Here is a 15,872-nt window from a genome sequence, read left to right on the forward strand (position 1 = left end):
GATAATTATACAAGTATATTTTAACTTGATATGTGCTTTTCTTTCTCTCTCTCTCTCTCTTTCTCTCTCTCTCTCTCTCTCTCTCTCTCTCTCTCTCTCTCTCTCTCTCTCCCGCCTTCAATGTTTTTGGGGGGTCAGAAATAGCTTAAGGGCACATCAATCTTGGATTGAGCATGGAGGTGTAGGGAGAGGTCAGTTGGGATTCGTATCTATAACCCTAGGATTGAAAGATCGACTCCCTAACCACTAGGCCACAGCTGCCTTCAGTTGACATTTCTTTATTCAAAGAGTGAAAGCCGAAAGTGAAAGCCCATTGGGAAACTCCAACTCCCATTGTCATTGTCATTGTGACACAGCACACAACAAAATTGCATTTATGCCTCACCTGTGCAAGGGGCAGCCCTCAATGACGCCCCTAGGGAGCAGTGCGGCGGGACGGTACCACGCTCAGGGTACCTCAGTCATGGAGGAGGATGGGGGAGAGCACTGGTTGATTACTCCCCCCACTGACCTGGCGAGTCAGGAGTCGAACCGGCAACCTTTGGGCTACAAGTCTGACTGCCCAACCGCTTACCCATGACTGCCCGAGAGACTTACAATTATAATTTTTCAGGGTATTGGTTACACTCCCTGGAGCAATTGCTGGGTTAGATGCCTTGCTCATGGGCACGTCAGTCATAAATGGAGGTGTAGGGAGAGGTGAAGTGGGATTAGAACCTACAACCCCCAGACTGAAAGAACAACTCCTTAAACACTAGGTCACGGCTGCCCATTTTGAAAAAGTCTGTCTGTCTATCCATCTTAGGGTTGCCAATTGTCAATGAATACAATAAGTGACACTTGGTTTTGATGGGGGTGTGAGGTCCTCTCCCAGAAAAAATGCATTTCTTACATGTCAGGTAAAAGATAACATTTTTACATGTCGTAGCCCCTTAATGTGCGCCGTACCTCCAGTGGCACGCTGTAATAGACATTGAAATGTAACTACCATAGCACTACAATGCCATGACACAACACAGGCCCTTTAGTAATGCACCACGACTTGGTCATTACCATACTGGTAACAACAAACGTATAAAGCCGCGTCTTAAGGGGATAAGGCAAAAGAAAATCTAAAGTGTTGTGTATTTCTTACAGTACATGTAATTTCCTACATTTTAACGTCCCATGTCTCGTTTCAGATCAATACGGAACCCGTTCTTTTGTTTATAAATACGGCACAATTCCGTATTTCAAGGCAACCCTAATCCATCTATTAATCAATCAATCAATCAATCAATCAATCCATCCATCCATCCATCCATCCATCCATCCATCCATCCATCCATCCATCCATCCATCGATCAAGACCGTCTGACTGCTAATTGTTTGCATTATTAATGATGAAGATATGAAAGGACCCATAAGCTGTTAATGTGTATTTGTTACCTTCGCCAATGAGCTTATGTTTTCTTTCTTTATGGATTTGTTGATTTGTTTTTGCAATAGGCTATTTATTCTTTCTCTTTTTTAATTATTATTTTTCTGTTGTTGGTCTTTAATTTCGTTAGTGTTTGAGTGATGCTATTTGGATGTAAAAAACACAGAATAAAAATCACCTACCTACCTACCTACCTAACTACCTACCTACCTACCTACCAACCAACCAACCAGGTCTGCGTTTCCCAAGAACGCTTAAGTAGTACTTAAGTATGAGGGGCCTCCTAGGCAATATATCAGATATAGGTCTCAAATCATCACTAAAGTTTATAAATACACTTTTTTACCTCGCACATGCACTTGGCACAACCATTTTATTTGCATGTGCGAAAAAAATGTATAATATGTAGGCCTATAAAAGGATTGTATGCGTAAACTTTTAGTGATGTGGTATATCGCCTAGGAGCCCCTTAGGCTTAAGCACTACTTAAGGGTTTTTGGGAAACGCAGCCAGTGTGTGTGAGTGGCTCACCTGGTGGGTAGAGGAAGCCGTAGGAGAGCTCTGCGTTCTGGGTGTAGGAGGAGCAGGCCTGGCTGTTGGCCTGGGGGATCCGCACGTCCGCCCTCACGCAGTCACTCACCGGCAGCGGAAGAGGAGTGCCATCTGTCTGGAAAAGCAAATGCAGCATGGAGAGGAGAGTTATGAATGGGAAGCATCATGATATGTGTGTGTGTGTGTGTGTGTGTGTGTGTGTGTGTGTGTGTGTGTGTGTGTGTGTGTGTGTGTGTGTGTGTGTGTGTGTGTGTGTGTGTGTGTGTGTGTGTGTGTGTGTGTGTGTGAATGAGATGCATTAAAATGTTGTGCTTTCGTGTGTGTGTGTGTGTGTGTGTGTGTGTGTGTGTGTGTGTGTGTGTGTGTGTGTGTGTGTGTGTGTGTGTGTGTGTGTGTGTGTGTGTGTGTGTGTGTGTGTGTGTGTGTGTGAGAATGGGATGTTGTGCTTTCGTGCGTGTGTGTGTTTGTGTGTGTGTGTGTGTTGCTTTGGCACACTGCCCAAAGACCCATTAAATAGTCCAGAGTTCAAATCAGGTCATCTCCCAGCCAGCCCTACCCCATCTCTCGCTCCCCATTATGTCCCGTCTACTCTTCTCTTCCTATTGCATTATTCTCTTCCTTGTATTCCTATAGGCAAAATAAAAAGTTGAGTGTGGGTGAATGGGAAGCATTAAGCTCACGGATCAATGGGATGCATTAGTATAGTCGCCATGTCCACAGTAATGTGGTGGATCCTATTGCACTTACTGTCACAGTTTGGTTTTATTGTAACTCTTCCCGGTAAGGTACCGTATTTTCCCTCTACAAAGATGTGCTACCATACGAAACAACACACTACTGTATGCGTACAGCCAAAGCAACAAACTGGTAATACAGGTGTAGAACAAAAAACATTATAAGGCACAATTTGAAGAAGTATGTACTGTATAAATGTATAAAGCAGAACTTGCATACAACTAATATACGTAGGTTAGAATGGTTTAAAAAAAAGGCCGGGTGCCAGATAACGCAACTCTACTCATTTGCAATTGCTTAAAGGGATACGCCACCCCCAGGTCAAATTGAGGCTCTCCCCACACTCCCAAGACTTAAACAAGTGGCTGGAAGCGTTTTCCTGGTCACCCCGCCATTGTCCGAATCTATCAGCACTGATCATAGCGAAGTTTTGCGAAGTAGCTGCATTCTGCCAACGCCATCGAAAGATTTCGCTCCAAAGTCTACTCATTTACTGCATTTCTTCCCCCAATTATTTTCCGCGAACTGTTCCTTCACATCTAATGAAAATGCTGGTATAAATCAACACGGAGGGCTTGACTTGGTTGTTTCATTTTGGGACCAATGCTCCGGTACGGAAACACAAAGCCAATGAGGTGTTCTTCCCAATATGGTGTGTTTTTCCGCACCGGAAAATTAGAAGCGCCAAGAGGGGTGGCGTCTCTACACGATGACACTCCATGCTGATTCTCTATAATAGAATACATATGCAATGTCCTCATGACACTCCATGCTGATTCTAATACATATGCTCCTCATGACAAATGTTCTCTATAATAGAATACATATGCTCCTCATGACAATTGTTCTCTATAATAGAATGCATATGCAATGTCCTCATGACAAGTGTTCTTCTTGTAAATGAATTGCCACGGAGAGGATTACAACAGTGTTTTTTCTCTGGAATGCCCATGACGTGATTGCCATCAAAAGGGATTTCAACATTGGAAGCCAACTGTTGCCACCACACCACATCCACAGGTCATGGACTGAGGGACAGGACGGATGAATAGTAACAGGTCTGTGAAGATTGCTGTTAATCTGTTAGTGTTTCGCAACGGGGGCTCTACAATGAAACTGCGAGGTACAGTATAAACACAAAATGATAGCGATCTGTATGTTTGAAAAAGAATAACCTGCAAATGGTAAATGGTCTGCATTTATATTGTGCCTTTGCACTCCTTCGAGCACTCAAAGTGGTTTACTGTACAATGCATGCCTCACATCCACCCATTCACACTCACATACTGTACACACACCAGTGGCTTCCACGCAAGGTACCACACTGCCACCAGGAGCAATTGGGGTTAAGTATCTTGCTCAAGGACACATTGATGTGGTCAGACAGGGCGGGGCTCGAACCTGCAACCTTCTGGCTCCTCTACCACCTGAGCCACCACTGCCCCGAAATGAATCTAAATATATAAATAATGAACATAAATATACAAATATTACGTTTTGGTAAAAATACATAGCTGTATATTTGATGATGTGGAAGCATGCAAGACTGTAATACAACTGAATATTAAGAGCAGGGCTCTAAATTAACGTTTTCCACCACCAGCCAATTTGGCTAGTAGACATTTAAAGTAAAAATAGCTGTATACAGATCCTGGCCATATAATTAGAATATCATTAAAAAGTTGATTTATTTCCATAATTCCATCAATAATGTTTACTTTATAGATGCATTGGCCACATTTTGAACTATTCCAATCATTCGGTTGTTTATTTTTACATATTTAGGCGGCCTTCCAGCGTCAATTTTTTTATTGCATGAAATATGTAAAAATAAACAACTGAATGATTGGAATAGTTCAAAATGAGGACAATGCATCTGTACAATCCATGAAAGTAAACATTATTGAAGGAATTATGGACATGCATCAACTTTTTCATGATGTTCTAATTATATGGCCCGGATCTATATTTGATTATGAGGAAGTGTGTAAGACTATAATAAAACAGGCCTGCTGTGAATGACGCACAAAGTCTGTGACACTTTGCCCTGGTAACTCATTTGAAAGTTTCCACTGCGCTCATTTTCACTCTCACTTCATTTGGCTTTCAAATATGCAGCCCTGAGCTCTTCCATGTGTTGTTGACATTTTGCGGAAGTGTCTGACCAAGTAAACAGACGACAATGTCAATAGTAGTAATCACCATCATCATTATCATCTTCATCATCCATAAGCTGTATACATCATCAATTGACTATTACAGTTTGTCACCACCACCAGAACCATCATCATCATCATCATCATCATCATCATCATCATCATCATCATCATCATCATCCTTGTTCTTCTATGATTTTCTTGGTATTAAACCCAAATTGGAAAGGGATATGTGTGTTGTTGTTTTGTTTGTGAAATGTCTTTTCCATGAATAAAAATATATTCATAAAAAACATCTGCTATTACAATAATTATTTTCCATAGGCTACCTGAGGGTGAGTAAGTGCTTTGGGGGAGTGCATTCCGTAATTGTATTCTCTAATCAATCAATTCTCTGAATCCATCTAAAACTGTTAAAAGAAAAAAGAAAAAGGCCCTGCCTTGGCCATCCGGTAGGGCACTCGCCTGCCATGCGGCTGACCCAGGTTCGATTCCCGGCCCAGGTCCTTTGCCGACCCCTCCGCGTCTCTCTCCCCATTCGCTTCCTGTCACCTCTCATACTGTCCTGTCCATTATAAAGTCTAAATAGACCAAAAAAAGAAAAAAGAAAAAAACTCCTCATCCTCCTCATCTCCATCTTCATCATCTTACCTGTGCAGGAATAGTGAAGGAGGTCCAGAGCGGCATGGCCAGCTCCTCACTGTAGCCACTGATGAAGTCGCCATGGCGAAGCAGGAAGTAGGTGGCCTGGAAGAGGGCAGCTGGGCGACCATACGGGAGGTGTATGGTGTCTGGGAAAATAGATTATGTTTTTTTTTAAAATGACGTCACATCACAACAACAAAAGAAAGAAGTTTACAGCACAATTGTTTAACCTTTTGCTCATTTATGCATGCCTGAGTGACTCTGATTACGGACAGAGGCGGAATGCGTTGTTCGCTCTGAATAAACAAGCAAAAAGTCAAACAAGTGTGCGGTAAACTTCTTTCTTTTGAAGTACTGAACACTCAAGCGTTAAGCAGCACCAACTGGGCATGGATCTTTGAACTGTTACATCATGACAACATTGCTATGACATTACCAAGAGCCTTAGGTAACAGATTCAGTCTTGCTCATTACAATTTTGTTGACAGTGGGCTAACAGACGCTTCTCGGAAAAGCATAGGCGTGCACAGATAGGGACGAGGTGGTGCTGAAGCACCTGCCCCCATGCCCCACAGCACAAAAAAATGCCCTTTTTGAAAAAGTTTTTTTTGTCACAATGTACGGTGGTCCATGTTGACATGATCATCTATAAAAATGTGTTAACACATTGAATACCGGCGGTGCGGAATAATGTCGTAGAATACCAGCGTTCTAAGCCCTTTTTTGACGTTTTTTTTGTAGACTCACAGCGTATTATGTGATAGGGCCACTGAAACATGTTACGGCTCGTTTGAAAGTGAAGACTCTGCCCTCTTTGACTGCAAATTTTGTCATTTATGTCCATCACAGAGCTCCCAAAATCATATATTGTCCATTGAAGGGTGTTGATTCGAAATATGACATTAAAACGCAAAAACGTATTTTTACTTTTTGGTATACAACGCATGGGCGTGAAAAACGTATTATTACGTCGTCGGTACTCAATGTGTTAAAATAATGCTTCGATATACTATGTAGCGATGTGTGAAGTTCCACATCCCCCCCCAGGAAAATGTCTGTGCACGCTACTGCGCAAAAGGGTTAATGGCATTGATTGATTGTGACAGATATGTGTGAGTGATAGATGACAGTAAAAGGAATATAACTGAAACAAACCATCAACTGTAGATCTCTGTTTATTCTCTTCCACTTTGTTCTGTAAAACAATATCAGCATATTTATCAGCATATTTGCCAGAAGTCAATGCCAAGCATCATTCATCACTTCATTCATGCTAGTTGTATGAACAGTGTGTAAGGTCATCGTAATAGTTTGAATGTTTCAATCAAAATGTTCAAAACATCACTAAGCAATTAAAGCTTTATAGTTTTCATCAGGTATTTCCCATTAAGAAGCATAGCGAAGACAGTTTGGATATGAAATGCGGCAAAAGATGCACACAAGAGTGAGACAGAGAAGAGGATGAGAAAGGGAGAGAGAGGGGGGAAGGAGGGAGGGATATGTAGAGAGAAAATAAGAAATGGAGAGAGAGGGGGAAGGAGGGAGGCATATGTAGAGAGAAAAGAAGAAATGGAGAGAGAGGGAGAAGGAGGGGGAGAGAGAAAGAGAGAGAGAAAAGAAAAAATTGAGAGATGGATGAGTATGCCTCAAAGAGTATGGCTCCACTGCCCTCTGCTGGCGTTTCATTGTATTGCAGGAGAAGCTGTGTGGCTTTAAAGGTGCACTGTGTAATATTTTTAGTAGTTTATTTCCAGAAGTCATGCTGCCATTCACAAATGTTACCTTTTTTCATGAATACTGTACATAAAGACATTTTTAGCTGCAAAACTTACTTTGATTTGGTCATACTAGTAAATATTGGTTAATTATTTAGTAAATATTAATGAAAATATCAAATGTGGCAGTAGACAGCACAGTTTCAATGAGCAGCATAGCTGCGATACCTACTCTGGACACCATCCTATTTTGACATTATAAAAGTATAAAGAGAAAGACTATGAAAAAGAATATGACTTCTTACATTATGAGTGTGTGTGTCTGTGTGTGTGTGTGTTGTGTGTTTTTTATGTGTGTGTGTGTGTGTGTGTGTGTGTGTGTGTGTGTGTGTGTGTGTGTGTGTGTGTGTGTGTGTGTGTGTGTGTGTGTGTGTGTGTGTGTGTGTGTGTGTGTGTGTGTACACACAATCCAAATGTATTCAGATTTGTGAGTGTAAATTCAAGTATTTGTAAATGAAAATGTCTGCACTTCACTTGACGCCTTCACTGACCTCATCATCGCAGCTGCAGCCCAGGTCATAGACGGTGGCTGCGGCCGGGTCCAGGGGGGTCGGGGCCGCCACCTCCTCTGGCTGGGCAGGAGTGTACGGGGGGTTGCGCAACACCGCATTCAGACTGCCATGAGTGCCGTTGTTGGGTGCCGGAGTCAACCCAAGAAGGTCTGAGAAAAATAACAAAAAAACAACCACATACTGTAGTAATGCAGTGTTGTGTCTTCTGCTTCTGCTTCTGGGTCAGGGGCTGGAAATCACAGGACTGATTAGAGAAGTGTTTTTTAACCACTGTGCCGGGGCACACTAGTGTGCAGTGAGAGATCATTTAGTCTGCCATGGAAGATTATAGAATGACTATAATTTTGAATACATTTTTAATATAGGCAACAGGGTTTTATTTTCAGTTAGCATTTACAATTGGTGGTGTGCCTTGGCATTCTGTCCTTGAAATGGATGTGCCTTAGGTCAAAAAAAGGTTGAAAACCACCGGATTATACCAGTGGTGTTGAACATAGGGCCCAGAGGCCTGATGCGGACTGCCAGATGGTTCAATACAATGTTTTAACAACTAGTGATGTTCATCTTTTTTAATGACTTGATATGTACACATAGAAATATTCAGTAAGGTCCTGTTGATTATCAGACAAATCTTTGAGGGAGCTTAAAATGAACATGAAAATGCAGAATTCATCTTACCACACATGACATTGTAAAGTTCAATGTTTTCAAACACCGGCACCTTTGTCTTGAACTTAAAACTAGGCCCATAGCCCATGAAGATAGTCTGTGAAAAAAACACACAAAAAAACCGAATACAATATAAAAATACAAGATTCAAAAAATATTAAGTATCCTTTTTATGAGTATTAACAAGTTGGCAAAAGCACAGTACGGAAACTTGAGTACCTGCATACTATTAATCTTGTTGTCATAGCCGTGATCCCCAAAGAAGCCACATGACCTCTGGACATACATTGGATTCACCTCTGGGGGCTTGCTGAAGGCAGGAACAGAAACAGAAACAGACACAGTTGGGAAACAAATACCAGCAGGTCCTATAAAATTTCACAATTCTAGACCAATGCAACACAAATGCTTTTCTTCTACTGTTAGTTGGTGTTTAGAACCAAAGAGGTTGGATTAATAAAGAGGATTCAAAACCCACCCACCCAATGCAAAAGAGAGTGTTCAAGTTGGGTCTCCTAAGGGGGCGTTGTCCCCGCCTTCTTCTTCTATTTTTGACGTGTTTGTGCGAGACGTGCGCTACCGACATCTACAGCGCTAAAGGGACTCCATTTATTCTCAACCTCAGGACTCCTAAGGTCTCCTAACCGAAGGTCTCCTAAAGGGGCGTTCACCCGACATTAAGAACCGGGAAAGAACTAGAATGACGTATCTCTGTCTATAAGATCTCTGCTAGAACTACACTACTCATGAGCAGTGGCGGAACAATTGCACATAGGGCCCCAGGGCAAGACACTTGAAGGGCCCTCCATACGGCCTTCTCTGGTCACAATAGGGCCCCACTACCAATACAGGAGGGGCCCTGGGCCCAGGGGCAGATGCCCTGCTTGCCCTCCCTATATCTCCGCCCCTACTCATGAGGCTTATATTGGATGCCAGCCAGCACCCCAGAGGAGTATACTAAGAAGCTGGTTCAGGAGTAAACCAGGTTAAGTTATGAGGTAAATCATCTAATAAAAGAGTCTGGACTGAGTCCTCATATTCGAAAGAAAATGACATTACTCTGCCATGGATTAACAATCAAGACAAAAGAAAAGGATTTCAAGTGTTACTGAAAAGGAAACAAAGCAGAACAAAATGAAATGACACAAACCAAACAAAAACAAACGAAACGAAACAAAACAAAATGAAATAAAACCTGAATAAGACTTTGTCCTGCACCTTGAGCAGGGATGTGCTCAGTCTCCCTGCTGTACTCCCTGTACAGTATTAAAGCGATGGTTCGGAGTAGATTCACCCTAATGTCATTTGAACCATGACACCCATCCAGTAGTCCACCCAAAGTGTTTTCTGGCTTGGGCGAACATTAGCAGAGTTACTGAGTTATTCAATGTTTAATCTGAATATCTTGACACAGGCGCAAATGCATCCTGGGCAAACCATCTAACCATCAAACTATCACAAACCTTCCAATGTGGCCCTGCCGTGGCCTTACGGGTAGGGCACTGGGTTACTACACCGGCAACCCAGGTTCAATTCAATCATTTGCAGATTCTTCCCTGTCTCTCCCCTCAACTCATTTCCTGTCTCTCCTCCACTGTCCTGTCAAAAAATAAAGGCAAAAAGCCCTAAAAATATTTTTTTAAAACCCCAAACCTGCCAATGTGCCACTTTTTCTCCACTAGCAGGTGGACGTCCTCGATCCTGCGGTTGTTGGCGTAGTGCAGACGCTTGGGGAGGTCCTTTTTCAAGTAGGGCTTAAAGTGCTGGTTTGGCATCTTACACTGAACACAGGACATGAAAAGAACAAATGCTCAGATATACAAGGTGTACAAAGTGTACATGCATTATGATGATTTGGATTATATGGTTGAAACACTACAAGTAGGGCTGTAACGATATTGTATCGAACCGAGAAATCATGATACGCAGAGTCACGATACTGTATCGCGGTGCGAGAAGGCAGTATTGTGATACATCCTGCAGTCCCTTCAGTCCAGAAAACAAAAGCAAAAAGCAAAGTAATTAATTTAAAAATATACATTTAAAAAATTGTTGGGTGTATCAAACTGTTAGACATAAATTGTGATACAAACCGAATCGTTAGTTGAGTGTATCGTTACAGCCCTAACTACAAGGAAATTGATGCAGCCCATTACTAAACCAGCTGATTAGTGTGTAATGCCATTCATGCTCCTCAGCCAGGACTGTCAAATCATTTGCAATTGACAGAAACAATATGCAGTGTACAGTTTTGTGTGCCACTCTCTGAAGCTATGGTTGATATTTCTAGTAGACACATGAACAACATGGGTAACACTTTATATTAATGTCTGCTTATAAAGGCTTAGTAATTAATTAACTAATGATGAACAAAACATTAACAAATGTTTTTATTATTAGCTACATTTTGTTCATACTTTATAAAATATCTACAAATAATATGTTCACGATTTCACAAATGTTTTAACAGAGTATTATTAGTCATTTAAAAACAATGTATAAATGTTTGATAAATATAAAATATTAATGTAACACTTACAAATATTTACAAACATTTGTTAATGCTTTCTTCAGCATTTGTTCATTATTTACTAAGTGTTATTAATGTTTTATAAGCAGACATTAATATAAAGTGTAACCACAACATTTTCAATGAAGACTGGGTTTAATGCCTTGAAATGGACATACCGTGAGGTTTGCAACAACGTCTTTGGGATCATCTGAAAAGGGTTTAGAACAGAATAGTAACAATACTGTAAGTACCAATGTACTGTATGAACATCACACACGTGGCCAACCCATTAAACCCAATAAAAGGTACTGACATGGTGCTATGAGACATTACAAGACAACTGATGACCTTGGCTATGTGATATGTGTTACGTGAGTGACATGGTGTTGGTATGTGTTATGTGACTGACATGGCGCTGTGAGGTTCTTGGGTCGTAGGCGTCCAGTGGAGCGGGTGATGATGTGGTAGTCGTCTGGGTTGATGGGGAAGGTGCTCAGGTACTCCGTCCTGTCACAGTGGGCCTCCTCCATCCCTACAGCACACACAAACAAATGGTGAATATAATGAAATATATAATGAATGCCCGAAACAGTAATCTCACATCAGTGGCACAGTAGCTGGATAAAACAAGATAACTTTCATATAACTTTAATGCATGACACTGTTCTATGCTGCTCCCAAATATTAAACGACACGTCTGCAAAACAGTTCTACAGTATAATCCCAAATATTTAATGGCACATTTCGGACGATCACTCCTTAGAAGGACTGAGCATCCGAAACGTCGTACGATTAAATATTTGGGAGCATAGAACAGTGTTGTGGACACTGTTATCTTGCTTTATTCAGCTACTGTGCCACTGATGTGAGATTATTTTATGCTTTTTTAGGCACAGATGATTTATGATTCTTATACATGTATGGAGGACAATATCATTTGTTTATATGGTTTATATTATTTATGGTTTATATGGTCTGCAGTAATGAAAAAACAAATGACATACCGTGATCACCAACTAACATGAAATTGACGCAGCGATGGAGATTCATCTGTTTGAGTCCGTTCATGAGTTGCCCGATGATGTTGTCAATCTCCCTCAGTGGATTGTCCAGCTGAAAGACACACAGTAGAGTAATGTGGCACAACTTAACAACTGTACTAAAAACACAAACTGAGTTTAACACATTTAACAAACAACTGAAACACTGTCTGAAGGAAAACCAAAAATGTAATCATCAACACACAGCATATATAGGTCACACTCATCATATTGTTTTTTGTTTTTTATTTCTACACATGCTTTTTATGTTATAGGAATGATCTTTTAAGATACTGTATATTTTGTATAATTGTATAGTCTAGGTGACTTAGTATATATTTTATTAGAATAGCTAGCCTGACCAGGGAATGAGGTTGCAAATTAGCTATCTAGCTACAAACCTTTTATGTACTCACATCTGCAAGCTGTGTCACGACTCACAACATTGCCATGTCATGTTTGTAATAATGTGCACTGCATTGTCCCTGACAAATAAACTACAAATAAATAGAGAATGGCTCTCAGTACCACTAGTGTGAGATTATCCATTTTAGAATTACAGCAACACAGACATTTTCCTCAATCACCAGGTGTGACACCAAGGCCCGGGATGCAAATGTGGTTTTGTGTGGCCTGCCATGTCCTATCAAATGATTATAGCAGCACACACCATTTATACAATATAGTAATATGATTTAAACCCAACACTTTGTGAGGCACAGGCATTGTGATTAGGCCCAGGACAGTGTAACAGCACATACAACAGCATAAGTGCAGTAGTGATATCTCCCACTCAAATACCACAGAATATGTGCAGGTACATTTGAACTATAATACAGGTATTTGATACGAAAGAGTGTCCAAGTACCAGGTCAGTCCAAGCCAAGTGTGTGCATGCACAATTCCCGTCCATTTTTTCACAAGTATTCAATTTGACCTGTGTCGTAGTGCCAGATTTTGATTTTGCCCCACTGTGTTGTGTTCTGTATCAGTTACAGTATCATTTTCAATATGACTTCAATATCGTTACATACTGTACTGGGTCGGCCTGTCCTGCACTGTTGTCAAAATGTGCTGTCCTTATGCAGTGTTGTTATGTGCTGTCCTTATGCAGTGTTGTTATGTGCTGTCCTTATGCAGTGTTGTTATGTGCTGTGTCTATGTGTTGTTATGTGATGTCCTTATGCTGTGATTGCACTCTCATGCAACATTTGGTTGTATTACATGGATTGTGTTCATGTTTGCACTGTGGTGTGTGATGTCATTTTGTGTGGCCCACCAGATCCTATCAAATGATTACAGCAGCACACACACCTTTTATACAATATATAGTAATACAATTAAAACGCAACATTTTGTGAGGCAAAGAGGTTGTGATTGGGATCAGACCAGTGTAAGAACACTTACAAGTCAGTATCAGTAGTGATATCTCCCACTCATATACAACAGAATTTATGCAGACGAACTACCACATATGATGGGAATGAGTGTCCATTGCAAGTAATCAAATAAGTCCAAGTCAAGTGTGTGCATGCACAATTCCCATCCATTTTTCATAAATATTCAATTTGGCCTGCGTTGTAGTGCCAGATTTTGATTTTGCAACACTGTGTTGTGTTCTGTATCAGTTACAGTATCATTTACAATATGACTTCAATTCTGTTACATACTGTACTGGGTCGGCCTGTCCTGCACTGTTCTAAAAAAAATGTGCTGTCCTTATGCTGTGTTGTTATGTGCTGTCCTTATGCTGTGATTGCCCCCTCATGTAACATTTGGTTGTATTACAATACATATTACAATACATGTAATATACAGTATATACATCATGTATATACTGTATATTACATGTAGGCCTATTGTGTTCATGTTTGCACTGTGGTGTGTGTGATGTCATTTTGTGTGGCCTACCAGATCCTATCAAATGATTACAGCAGCACACTCACCATTTATAGGCTACAATATAGTAGGCCTAATATGATGTAGACACAACATTTTGTGAGGCAAAGGGGTTGTGATTGGGATCAGGGCAGTGTAAGAACACTTACAAGTAAGTATCAGTAGTGATATCTCCCACTCATATACAACAGAATATGTGCAGACGAACTGCCATATAGGCTACAATGGGAATGAGTGTCCAAGTAATCAAATAAATCCAAGTCAAGTGTGCATGCACAATTTTCATCCATTTTTTCATAACAATTCAATTTGACCTGCCAGATTTTGATTTTGCACCACTGTGTTGTGTTCTGTATCAGTTACAGTATCATTTTCAATACGACTTCAATTCTGTTACATACTGTACTGGGTCGGCCTGTCCTAGCCTCGCGAGCCATCCTACGTACTTCCGCCAAAGGATTGGCTCCACTACTGTAGTCTGGCCGTGCTTCTCTGTGGAGTGTTTGGAGCAGTAGAATTTTGATTGCAACGCCCCCCCAGAAAACAGCCAATAATCGAATACGCCCCCCACGTGGGGACGAAAGGGGGAGAACGCTCGTGACAATGACGTACACATCTGCGCCAGAGCCATTGGTCTGCGCTATGTTGTTGTTGAGTAACTGCCAGCGATTGGGTGAGAGGTGTCCAATAATTTCAAACTATAACTGAGTGCAAACTTCCTGCTTCCTACAATTGCTTCAGAGCAAACAAATGCCAGACCATAAATACGAAATGAAATGGTAGTATTATGGGATGGTCAGGACCAGGCTAGGCCTGTCCTGCACTGTTGTCAAAATGTGCTGTCCTTATGCAGTGTTGTTATGTGCTGTCCTTATGCAGTGTTGTTATGTGCTGTGTCTGTATGCTGTGTTGTTATGTGCTGTCCTTATGCTGTGTTGTTATGTGCTGTCCTTATGCAGTGTTGTTATGTGCTGTCCTTATGCAGTGTTGTTATGTGCTGTCCTTATGCTGTGTTGTTATGTGCTGTCCTTATGCAGTGTTGTTATGTGCTGTATGCAGTGTTGTTATGTGCTGTCCTAATGCAGTGTTGTTATGTGCTGTCCTTATGCAGTGTTGTTATGTGCTGTCCTTATGATGTGTTGTTATGTGCTGTCCTTATGCTGTGTTGTTATGTGCTGTCCTTATGACGTGATTGCACTCTCATGTAACACTTGGTTGTATTATTGTGTTCATGTTTGCACTGTGCTTTCATGTAGCTCTTCTGGTTATGAAGAAATAGTTTGTTTCGCTCTGTCTGTACTGTGTAAATACATGAGAGATACAGCATCAGACAGAGTGGAGGGAAAACAGAATGTTAAATCTTTAGTTGCTTCATACAATCAGAAAATGTTTTTCTCCTTCAGTGTTAAAGGTGCGGGAAATGGTCGGAAAAGGTACTGCAACAATGCTGCTCATTGAAACTGGACTGCCTATTGCCAAATTTGATCTTTTCATGAAAGTTTACTAAGTAATACACAAATATTTTTTAGTATGGCCCATGTACAGTCATTTATGCAGCTAAAATGTCCATTTCTGGAAATTCAAAATGGCAGACCATGGAGAAGATCATGTATGAAAAATGCAATTTTTCCAGTCATAATGAATACTTAGAATTTGATGGTGGTGGTAAGTATTCATGAAAAAGGTAACATTAGTGAATGGGTAGCATGAATTCTGGAAATAAACAACTAAAACCCTTACATAGTGTACCTTTAAAGGACATGATATACGTGAGAGAGAGTGTGTTTGAGGATCTCTAAAGCTTGTACTGTCACTGCAGAGCAATGTGGCAGGCAATGGAGTAGCCATTTGTGTTGATTTAGTAACCCCTGTCCTAAAGCTCAATGTCATTTGGAAATGGCAACAAATACGCCTGACTTGTGACTTAACTCCTTGGAGTAGAACCTATGTTATAACC

At 40.9% G+C, this 15,872-nt stretch overlaps 1 protein-coding gene across 1 annotated transcript in view; it reads right to left on the minus strand.

Moving 5' to 3' along the window:
* enpp2l (ectonucleotide pyrophosphatase/phosphodiesterase 2-like) overlaps positions 1–15,872 on the minus strand; it is a 51,922-nt gene that overhangs the window by 15,626 nt on the left and 20,424 nt on the right. The window contains exons 12-21 of the mRNA XM_063185538.1: positions 11,981–12,089; positions 11,386–11,508; positions 11,153–11,184; positions 10,118–10,245; positions 8,684–8,774; positions 8,474–8,561; positions 7,775–7,944; positions 6,664–6,703; positions 5,515–5,654; positions 1,952–2,087 (exon numbers count right to left, since the gene is read on the minus strand). Of these exons, the coding sequence (XP_063041608.1) occupies positions 1,952–2,087; positions 5,515–5,654; positions 6,664–6,703; positions 7,775–7,944; positions 8,474–8,561; positions 8,684–8,774; positions 10,118–10,245; positions 11,153–11,184; positions 11,386–11,508; positions 11,981–12,089 (1,057 nt within the window). The remainder of the gene's footprint in view (positions 1–1,951; positions 2,088–5,514; positions 5,655–6,663; positions 6,704–7,774; positions 7,945–8,473; positions 8,562–8,683; positions 8,775–10,117; positions 10,246–11,152; positions 11,185–11,385; positions 11,509–11,980; positions 12,090–15,872) is intronic.

The sequence above is a fragment of the Engraulis encrasicolus genome, chromosome 20 (genome assembly GCF_034702125.1).
Source record: "Engraulis encrasicolus isolate BLACKSEA-1 chromosome 20, IST_EnEncr_1.0, whole genome shotgun sequence".
Lineage (NCBI taxonomy): Eukaryota > Metazoa > Chordata > Actinopteri > Clupeiformes > Engraulidae > Engraulis > Engraulis encrasicolus.